The 11,526-nt window shown below is 42.9% G+C and overlaps 1 protein-coding gene across 1 annotated transcript in view; it reads right to left on the reverse strand.

Moving 5' to 3' along the window:
• Window positions 1-6,739: 6,739 nt before the first annotated feature.
• Window positions 6,740-11,526, reverse strand: part of pard3ba (par-3 family cell polarity regulator beta a) — a 153,524-nt gene continuing 148,737 nt past the window's right edge. The window contains exon 24 of the mRNA XM_053314634.1: window positions 6,740-8,088. Within this exon, the coding sequence (XP_053170609.1) occupies window positions 7,671-8,088 (418 nt within the window). The 3' untranslated portion in view covers window positions 6,740-7,670. The remainder of the gene's footprint in view (window positions 8,089-11,526) is intronic.

Below are 11,526 nucleotides of genomic sequence, written 5' to 3' on the forward strand. Positions count from 1 at the left end.
TTCACTGAAATCTGCATCATACACAGAATATTTATAAAAATTGAGAATATTAAAGGGGCACTCCGCAGATTTTTCATGTCAAAGTCAGTTTACTAGTCATAGGGGGGTACTGTTCAGCCTGTGAAAACAGCTGTGTAATGTCTTTTGTGACTCTGGAGGAGCTCTGGCAAGCCTGAGAAATATAATGTAAAGTGATGTCACCCGCTTATCTCGGCCTTGACATGAAACTGCAAATCTTTAACTGAAGCCTGTGTTGCAAAGTGAGAGCATGGAGTTTGAATATTGAGATTTTTCAACCACTAGCATTTCAATCTTTCTGACAGGTCTCCCAAACTTTATGGAAGTGCAGTACACCCAATGTCACTGGAGTAATTTGAACTGATATTATTTTTGCTACATAGTTTAATGAGCATTTGTGTTTGATAATTTCTTTGAAAGGAATATAGAAAGGGATATTCATTTAGATTAGATTGATATCAATCTTATATCTGTATGGAAAATATGAAGCTACCACCAGCAGCAGGTTAGCTTAGCCCAACAGCTAGGCTCAACAGCTGGCCCTGTCCAGAGGTAACAAAATCTGCATACCACTAACGCTCAAGTGTAAACCAACCCATCATCTCATCTAACTCACAACAAGAGAGTCAATAAGCGAATAAGTGACACAATTCTGTTTAAATTCTGCATGCCACTTGAACAAACATTAGCTACCTTCCTGGCTAATGACAATGTTTACATGGTCAGGGACTGAATAGTGTCAGATTTAAAACACCCCAAGAAGTCTTGACCTTTGACCTTTTGGACAAACTGTGTTAGTTTTCCAACACTGCGTTATTGTGTAAAAGTGACGCAAACCAGACCTCTAGCAGTTAGCCTTAATGTTTACACGAGATAAGAGTTTTTTTCTGCATCAAGTTTTTCCAGGCTCGCTCGTGAAGTATGGGAGAAAATACATTTTACACTATCAAAATATGTTATCACTCAGAGTTTAATCAAAATATGACGTCAAAATATCACATTTGACATACATAATGGTGGCTCGTATCATCAGGTTTCAGTAGTGTTTGGGGATGTCACCTGAGATACCCTCCATTTATAGTGAAGACTCTATATCATAGACCATTTCTCAGGCTCATACAGAAACTAAGCAGTCCCTAATTCCTCTTGGGACCGGCAGTGCTCTATCTTAGCCAAGAGGCCGGGCTGACAGGGACACACGACATATTACCCCATCCTTTCCTTGCTGCTCGCAGCAACCCAACACTCCTGACACAAGCTCACCCCCAGCACCCCTGACTGCCAAGCAAAACACCTGGCATCTGTATAAGAAGGGCGCCAATTTCACAGTGACTGCCAGGCGGTCAGCTGAGCCTCCCATCACACACATATTGGTGACATGTGTGTGAGGGCATACGGATGTGCTGTGTGTCTGTAAAGACAGCTTGTGTGTGTCTGAGCCCGCAGCAGGTGTGTGTGTATGTGAGAGACAGCAGTGCAGGCATATGAAAAGTATGTGTTAGAATAAGAACTTAATATACAAGGATGTGACTGTGCATGACAGACAGCTCAGTCTGGACACACATAAAACCGCAGTTTGGCTGTGTCAGTGCATATGGAAACATTTATAGCATTATATTCTCATGCACAACCACACTGGTGTGTGTTAACTTGCATGCAGACAGAATTCTACTGTGTATGCATGTCAAACCTTGGACAAAGTGCATACATATAATTTTATATGGTTCTAGTGTCTCTCTGACATTGATGCATTTCCCTGTTGCGTGCTTCCATTCCCTGGCTGAAGTTTTGTGTGTGTCAGAGGCCAAGGCTGGTGCTGAAAGCCTGATGGATGGGGTCCAGAGGTCACGGACTTCAGCTGTTGTTGGCCACATCACAACCCAGCGAACCTCACTGCTAGCCTTGGGTTAGCACCATAGTGCATCGTGCTTTTGAGTGTTTCTTCATTGTTGGAGTGATAGGAAAGCTGAGAGGGTCGGGGGAGATATAAAGAGAAGATTCTGGAGGGTTTGGATGCCGAGCTGGCAGGGGTGTATAAGGGTACAAAAGTACAGGTCTGACCAGTCCAACAGCTCTGAGCCTTCTCAGCCCAGGAAGCAAATAAACAATGCAGTCGCTTCATCCTGGAAGTAACACATCACTGCTCTATTCAGGTGGGGACCCACAGGGAACAGGCCTACAAACCATTCAGCAGTCTCACCTGAATGTTTGTAGCCACTGATTTAAAAAAAGAGTCACGCAATGGACCCATGTTTTGATTTTTCAAAAGCAGCACTAAAAGTGGAGGAATACATGCAGTGTGAGGCTTACTGAATTTGTATTTATGCTAACTGGCTGCACCCACAAGAGCTCCCCTTGATAAACTGATATCTACTTTAAATTCTGAATGTGATGCAGATGGTATCCCAGCTGCACGCTCCCTATACATTATAGTACCAGTGTTGCCACAAAGAATAAATGTCGCATTTGATAAAGGATCTTACTGCAGTGGTTCTCATACTTTTCCTCGCCAAGGATCCTTAAACTGACACAAACTAGACCACAGACCCCCCCTCACTAGATTTTGTCCCAGGGTCCCCCATCTGATAAGATTTTTGCTTTTAGATGTTTTAGTTCAGAAAGTGTATGAAAACCCTCACCTAAATAGTCATACATTCTGTCATAGTGTTACTTAAGGATGGAATTACAGTAAAAATAAATTATCCCCTTAATGGACCTCTGGGGGTCCACGGACCCCATTTTGAGAACCACTGTTTTACTGTATATGAGGTTTTAGGAGCTCAGTGACCCTGCCTAAAAAGAGAGTGAAAAAAAATCCTTTTTACCATAATGGGATGCATGAACCTTTCATTGTTGCCACGACGATGTCATCAGCTCTGAAAGGGGCTGCTGTGCCAGGAGAGGCGGCCACGTTGCCATGGAGACAGTTGGTATAAAAGATGGTGGTTGGTGGCTTGGCTGTGGTGTGTGGGCAAAGAAGAGGCAGCCGGGAAGCCAACATTGCTTTTAGGGTAAATATGGTCTAAATTAACAGTGCTGCTGCATCAAATTGGCAAAAGAAAAAAAAAAGACATTAAGTAAAAATGGATGTCTTAAACACTGCAGAAGGTGAAACCAAGCAAGAATATTGCAGCAGAGGATATGAAATTATTTCCAATATCAGCCCAACTGTGGAAATTCAATTTCACAGCTCATGAACAATATCAAACAAACACGCTGGCTGAAAGAGCACACTCCAACTTGAGTGATACTGTATCAAAAGGCTACACTGCAGACATAAAAGCGAATGAGGTGGGTGAAGGGCAGGCTAACTGGTAATGGTAATCCATAACTGGACCAATCTCCATATTCAGGCCGTTTAAACTGCACATTAGCCACCAGCTATTCCCATGGCCTGTCTCAGACCTGGGTGGAGGGGGGGGCGGACTGGCTTTCTAATGAACTGTATAATTAAATGAGAAGCACCGTTCAGCCCGCTCCAACTACTCTCGATTCCGAGACCATGATGCTTTAGCGAGGGCGGAATCGAAATGAATGGCAGCAGGTGAAGGACAGAAGGACAGCGGGCTAATGCGGTGGAATGTGCCTTTAATGAAGAGGATGAAAGGGGGGAGAAAGAGAGTAGGCCGAGGTCACTGTGGGTGCACACCCGCAACTTCATTTTGCAGTGTGAGGGTGTATAGTCTCCCCGCACACACACACACACACACACACACACACACACACACACACACACTCTATCTACTGTACACACACCCCTCCATCTCTCTCTGCCTATCTCTGCACAGCTCTGTCTTTTTTGGGAGCTGTGTGGGGGAGAGATAACTGTTTCAGCTCTCCACTTTGCCCTCCCCAGAGCACGGCTTTTGATTGACACATGCTAACAAGCTAAGGTGTTCGACAGGGGCGCCGGCAGAATAGGTAATGCTAAGAGAACATTACCAGGGAATTCTCCCTCAACCCGTGGTTCATGACAATCGACTGGGGAACAGCGTGTGCTTCTGCAATTTTTTTTTCCCTTTTTACAGGAACTGCATCAAGACTGTGGGCTTATGAGGTGTCAAATTAATTCACGAAACCCCCCCATATTTGTAATAAAAGAGGAAATTTCAAAAAACCAAAAGGAACCGAGCAGAATCGTCAAGGAACTTCAACAAAAGGAGGATGGGTGTAGAGCATAGACAAACAGCCTTTAAGGGATCGTACCGCCTTACATAAAATCAAAAGGTCATGCAGCGGAAAGAGAAAGAAGTTCTTCTCATGGCAAGTGTGTGAGCTGATATGAGGCATGTGTCTTTCTGCATATCAACGGCTGTGACCGCATCCAGTCCGTCTGTGTGTGTGTCATGTGATAAATTCTTTCTGGATGACCATGAACAAAGGAGAGAGACTCATAAGGCACACACACACACACCGTAGCTGATTACAACAAACTGTGGCTGGAAGAGTGGTTTCACTAAGATGTGTGTTACAGCAGACGACTCCTGACAGTGATTTCAAAGCGTTTATTTAATGGATGTTAAATGCAATTAATTCTTGGATGTTCAGTAGCTGTTGTTTATTGTCTTTGGCAGCCAACTGACCACAAGCACTTGACGGAGGCTGTTTACTGTGTAGTTATTCTTTAAAGTACAGTAATGGCCCAAGTGAAGCCAGCTTAAGTGCTGTAAGTTGCTTTGCCATCAGTAAGAATGAGAGAAGACATGGCCTTTGCTGACCTCCACTCATGATACTGGTTGAATTCAGATGATGGTTGGAGTTTTGGCGTATTTAAATACTTCAATCTGATTTATATAGCACTTTAAAGACATCACAGTCAATCCATAGTGCTTTAGAAGTCACAATGATGATAAAAATGACTACAACATTAATAACAAAGGTAATAATAGAGAAGCACATGGTTACATAGAGCACATGGTGACAACAGCACAAACATAAGGAGATACAGTTAAAAGCTAGGGAGCAGAAGAAGTATGTTTTTAAGTGATTGATATTTGGAGAGAATGATGGGTGATGGGCGGAGGATGAGCATTCCACAGTTTTGGGGAAGCAATAAAGAAGACCCTGTCCTCATAACACTTAGTCCTGGATTCGTGGACAAGCAGAAATCTCTGGTCAGATGATCTCAGTGTGAAATGGGGACAGGAGTTTTATGATAGATGGGAGAACAAGACCAGTCAGTGCCTTGTAAACAACCATGGTGGAATGATATGAAGGGACAGATGACTTTCTTCAGGGTTCAGGTCAAAAGTTCAAAAAATGACTGTATGGATTGGACAGGCCATAAAAACTGTTCTTTTATTTTTAACCTCATTATGCAACCCTTTGTCTTCCATAATATCATTCAGCTTCAGTTTTAAGGTTTGTTTCTCTTTGCAAATGTATATAGTGTTACATACACTATATACATTTGCAATACAATAATGTATGTAATTTATGAGGAAGGTTTAAAGTATTGTCCCTGTTGGTGTGTTCACATGCCCTCTAATTGTTTCCTTCAGCTGACACTTTACTTCATTTCAGATACAGGAGTGTCTTTGAATGACCCACCAAAGAGAGCTTTTTTATGATGTTCCACATTTGCAACTGCATTAGCATGGCATAATGATATTACCAAGTAATTATCATGGCACTGTAATGTCGTTGGTAATGGTAAAGCCACGGTACATGTGACACTTAATGATCTAAAACATGCAAACCTCCTCTCTAGGGCTGTTTCAAAGTGTGACTTGGAGACTGAAATACTTCCGTCTTAAGAAGAAAATGTGCAACACTGCAATGTTCTTGCAGAAGGACATTTTTAAATCATAAGATTTTTATTAAACAGTCTTCCTCTTGGGCATGTGTGGATTAGTTTGAGGTATTAGACAGAAGTTTTGTGCCATTTTGTCATCACAGGATGGTCAACAGACAGCTCAGTTCAGCCTTTTCCCTTCATTGTTTATCTGCCTTTTATCTATTCTGCTGAAAAACACCATATGAATAGAAATGTGTTATAATAAGCATTTGTTTATTAGTTCTACTCTACCTGGTAGCTTGTTTGGTTTTCTGAAGTAGGTTGGAATCACTGACGTGTGCATTGACTAACTGGGAAGGAGTTCATTTGGTTCGAATAGGTTTGAATAAAACAATTGATCAACCGTTTATCTGGCTGCGCTGGCCAGTTAAAAAGGTCTATTTCAGCACAGACAGGAGAGGGTCAAAGCAGCGCAGAGACTAGACAGATCAGCAGAGGCCCGGTCCCTGTTGGCCTTGATGCTAATTAAACGCTAACTGATAGAAAAAGCCTTCTCCACACTCTAATTATTCCCCATTTCCAGACTAATTTCACCAATCAGTGCCATCTTTATTTCTGAGAGCAAATTGTGCAGTAATCATTTTCTAGTGGCGATTTCCCTGCGTCTAATTGTTGAAGATGATTTAGTCATTATCAGGACGCTGGCTACTCTTATCAGTCATCTCACAGGGAAAATGTATCTGGAGATTGTGTTCAGAGAAATTAAGCTGAATATTGTAATTAATTTTTTAAAGTGCTGAGTCATGGTGTTTGAGGTTTTAAATATGCATCGCCTGGTGAATTGGTTCAATGAAACAGAACTAGGGTGAAATGATTTGGTGCAGCACAGGAAGAGAATTTAATTATATTTAATGAAAAATATTTGTATAAAAAAAAAAATCATGCATCTATTTGACAACATTGTTTAAATCACACCACCATTTTAAACATTAATACGTTTTCAGTGCAATGACGTGTATTAATGATATGTTAAAGGATAAAACTATTTCTTCATTAGCTGCACAGTGTTTAAAAAGTTACACGGCATCTTTCATAGTCTGTAGTTTAAGTGTGGATCAAAATTTAGAGACTTTAATATCAACACCACAAAAATAACAAATAATCTCATACGCAAATATCAAATCAGCCACATCCACAGCTAAGTAATCAAAGGTAAAAACGCAAAAAAATATACCAAAGTGTGATCGCAGGATATGGAGGAAGTCCGAGCGACTAAACATCAAGGACAAGAAGACACTTTGAAGGGGAGTTTCCTTTTCCTGCTTGTCGGTGTTGACTTCCCGTGTCTCGTGTGTTATTGCAGTCCGGCGGGGGTCAAGGTGGTTCCTCTATTTCCTTCAGTTTGATCAGCTTGTGCAAAATGCAAGATAGCACTGCCTTCATGCCCAGTTTGCTTGCTGGAATAGAGGTGATTCTGTACAACATATGGTGCTACATTTCCTCTATGTGTCTGTGTAATTAAGTTAATTACCCTTCATTTAATTTCAATTCTACAATATAAAATCTATGTCAGAATAAGATCCTGTTATATACACCGATGTGCTTGCTAACATACAGGAGGAGTTGCAAACATGATTATATAAACACACTCATGAGTTCTTGTTAAATCTGTCTTGGCCCGTGGAGACAGATGGTTCTGAAAATAAGCCCTGTTTTAGCCTCTCGCCTTGTCACTTATTTCTTTCAGATAAATCAATATGGTAAAGTCTTATTTATCCACACTGGCAGTCTAGATGACAGCTGATATTATGTTTACATGAATTTGGAGCTATTTATATACTCATTGTGTGAATGACTCAAGTTCATATCATTTTTGGGGCACGATGAGAGCAGGCTGTCACTCACTACAACCACCTTAAACAGCACCTATCATGGGGTTCTTCCGCCTTCGGTTTGGCTGCCTTTCATCTTCGTAGCCGTAGCGCTGTGGGCTGGTGTAGCGCTCCCTGGCGTCGGGGTACCTCTCTGGGCTGATGTAGCGGCCAGGGCTGGCCTGCCGGTAGGCGTCAACTCGCCCTCCGCCGGCTTCGTAGTACTGCCGCCCTCTGTGGCCTGCGTTGGGGGAAGGTGGAACGTCCTGCCTTAACGCTGCACGGTGCTGCTGCCCTGCGTGGGGAGATGAGGGGTAGTAGCCTGGCTTGTTGGAAGTTTGCTGGTGGGGCGGCACACGGCCCGAGTGGCTGGAGACGGGTTGGTCATGGTAGGGTCCGGGGTAGGGGACAGGCTCTCTTGGCGCAGTTCTGGAGTGAGTGGGGTAGTCATATGGATCCCTCCTGAAAGAGAAAGATGGTTGATGGAGAAAAATGAGAAAGTGGTTACTATATGTTCACTGAGAAGACAATATTTAATTCTGGTTTAAACTAGTTTGGGGGTAGAGGACGTGCCAGAGATTTGGCCCTCCCTCACAGTAAGCCTCCTGCTGTTATTCAGTTTACGTGGCCTTGGCAGGATCGAGTTGTGGGGGGGACGTGGATGGAGAGATGCCAAGAGATAACAGCAAATGCCTCGGTAAGCACATATGAGGATGTGTGTCTGTGTTTAACTTGTGTGTGTAGGAATGTGTGTGTGTGTGTGTGTGTGTGTGTGTGTCCCAGGGGTCTGCAGTAACGAGGCAGCCAGCTGGAAGTCTCCGGTTCCCTCCCACTAGCTCTGGGTGATTAGGGGCTAAACCCCCGGGTAAGGCGACACGCGGGCCTCGGGGAGATCGAAGAGAGAGAGAGTGACGGAGAAAGAGAGGGGAACTGGAGAGAAAGTGAGAGAGAGAAAGAGGAGGAAAGAGAAGGGAGGGCTGCTCACCTTTCACAGGCCCATTCAAATGTTTTCCATCTTATGTGCTGTTTCCAGTGCTGAGTGACACACAAGTCTAGCTAGAGCAAGTAAGCAAATCTGAACGCCAGGTCTTCAACGACCTCGCTGCAAGCAAAACTCTCCTATTTATAAAAGTGGTGATCTGCAGCAGCCGTGTCAACATCATAAATGATCAACATTTGTTCACTCAAACAAACTTTTCCTGTTTATTCCAAACAAACTTTCCAGACAACTTTAACATAAACCACATCACACCGGTTTTGCAGTCAAACTTTTCAAGGGTCTGTGTTAGTGCAGGCGTGTTGATACTGGTCCTCTGTGAGAAGACGGAAGTCCAGTTTGAAGCCACAACACAGTGCTTGAATCTTCTCTAAGTCAGGGTTTTACCACTTTGGGAAATTACTGTGGTGGCAATAATACAGCTGTTGCTTTTAATGTAAATAAGCACAATGCTACATGGTATTCTAAGTGTTTATGTGCAGATTCTGCTGTGAAGTCCATACTCCTTTATGACAGTAAGACATTTAATGGTGCATCTTGGGTCTGACAGACATTTCATAGGACTCATTTATCAATTGAGAAAATAATTGACAGATAAATGAAACTAATCAGTAGTTGCTACACTAATATACTACATAAATATCATGCACAAGGTAGTACAGTGCACACCAGTACACAATACTTACATGCTGCTCAGTAATCTGATCTGTTCAGTTGTATGAGGGATGGAAAATGCTGCTCTCTGACTGTTTTTGGTGGAGCACAACCGTGTGATTTTTTTTAGAAATAGCCTGTTCAGTGGCAGAAACCATCTTATTTAGACTTCTAGTAGAAGTAGTTATTTAAACTTTTAGTCAAACTTGAATTGATCTTTTCATTCATCTTGTTCTGCAGATGTATACATGTATACAGTCACTTTGAAAGCTGGTTATGTGTATATGACACAAACCAAGCAGGGGAACCCCCAATCCACATTACAGTAACCGGTTTTCTTACCGAGGTATACATAACACTGAAGTAACTGGAGTACTGTGTAAAGCCAACAGTAGCCTGCTTATTTCTTGATATAGTGCTTTTGTCTTTGTGAACACAACCTAAAACGGCAAATGTTACAGCTTTGATTCACCAGCTGCAGTTCAAATTGCTGTTATAGTAGATATAGATTTAGACCCATCAATATCAAACCAAACACATTTTCCCCACTATTCAACAATGGCTCCCACTGCAGTTATTATACAGAAGCTTTGAGCTTAGCCTCTCCCTTGTTCTGCAATCATATCCCCGCGTCTCCTCTGTCTGCTCCCTCGAGTCGAGCTCAGCACCTGTTGACTGGACAATTAGAATGACTCACTCACCACAGATTAGGTAGCACACAGCTTGCTTGTGTGTGTGTGTCTACGCTTGTGCTTAAGCAGACTTCCCTTGAGGATATTCATGGACTGTGGTGAGGTGGATTTCTATATGTGTGTGTGTGCGTGTCGCAGATATCAATAGAGTGTGTTTTCTGCGGGCTGGGAGGCCTGACCACCCAAACAGAGTGGTGGGACAGGATGCACAGGTGGTCCCAAGAATGAACAGCCCCGCCTTGTCAGTCAGCATAGCAGGAAAGACAGAGGCATGCAGATACATAACACGCATTGCAAGGCTGCAGATAAGGAAGAAAAGTAGAAAAAGAGAGGGATCCGAGAGATAGAAAGCGAACAGAGAGAAAGAGATTTCATCTGAAATTAAGATGCAAGGAGACAGAAGCAGATGTGGAGGGAGTCTGGGTGAAAAAATCCTCCCTGTAAAGCTTGATGAGGGGGAGTGAAGCAGAAGTGCGAGAGAGTGAGGGAGAAAGCGAGACGAAGGTCAACCTCCTCATTAATCCAGATTAAATGGTGAAGGCCACCAGGGGAGGCAGAGAGATGGAAAGAAAGAAGGATGGAGTGATATGTCGAGAGAGGAGGGGGAACACCTGGGCCACCCAAACAGACAGGAACCACCGCCGGCTTTCCGTTCTTCTTCGCACCATTCTCCTCATTTCTCGGCAATCTTTAACTTCCCCCTGCATATTCATTTCCCTCCATCCACCACTTCTCTCTCCATCATCTATTCATAACCTTCTTCCCCATCTCCTCTTTTCATCCTTTCTCATTTTTTACTCATCTACAATAAATACTGTAAAGTAATTTTAGGTGTCACACCACAAAACACTACTAAATATTTTCTTTGTCAGTATCAGTCATCTTTCCGGATGACAAATGAAGCAGGATAAATTCCTTTTGCTCCACAGTAGATATGTGTGAATGACCTTTGACCCCAGCATTACATGGGGAGCAGCTCACTGGCAGCTGTGTAATGTCTGTTCATATCAGAGTATTCATGTGTCTTCAGGGAAAAGAGTGTGGGATGGAGTATCCTAAAGACATTTATTAACCCTCATTTTAGGTTGAAAATCTGTAATATTTAAATTTATTGTAAAAATGTTCAATCAATGTATGTTGCAACCATATGCAAGCATTTATGTGTGTGTTTCTGTGTTTCTAGCCAAGCAGCTGGGGGATTAGGGGGTCTACGGGCCTCAGTGACCCACAGAGAGTTCCTCATCCGTGGGTCACACAGCTGGCTTCAGCCTGGTTTGCGAGATGGAGGGAAGTGAAAGAGTTTAGTCTGCTGCTGCTAACCTGAAATGTCCTCCGACCCCTTCCAATATCCACAACCGTTTGAATTTGGACATAAATAGTGATTTCATTTAGCCGATTCACATAAACACTTGTGTGTGAGTGTATCAGTGAGGATGAGTGCATGAGTGCATGGCTGTGTTTGCCAGAATGAAATCTCTATTTACGTGTTCACTTATGTAACATCAGCAATGATGATGTGTGCTATGTACTATTTGAGTCTGGGTAATAGAAAAGGAA

This window comes from Scomber japonicus, chromosome 24 (assembly GCF_027409825.1).
Source record: "Scomber japonicus isolate fScoJap1 chromosome 24, fScoJap1.pri, whole genome shotgun sequence".
NCBI lineage: Eukaryota > Metazoa > Chordata > Actinopteri > Scombriformes > Scombridae > Scomber > Scomber japonicus.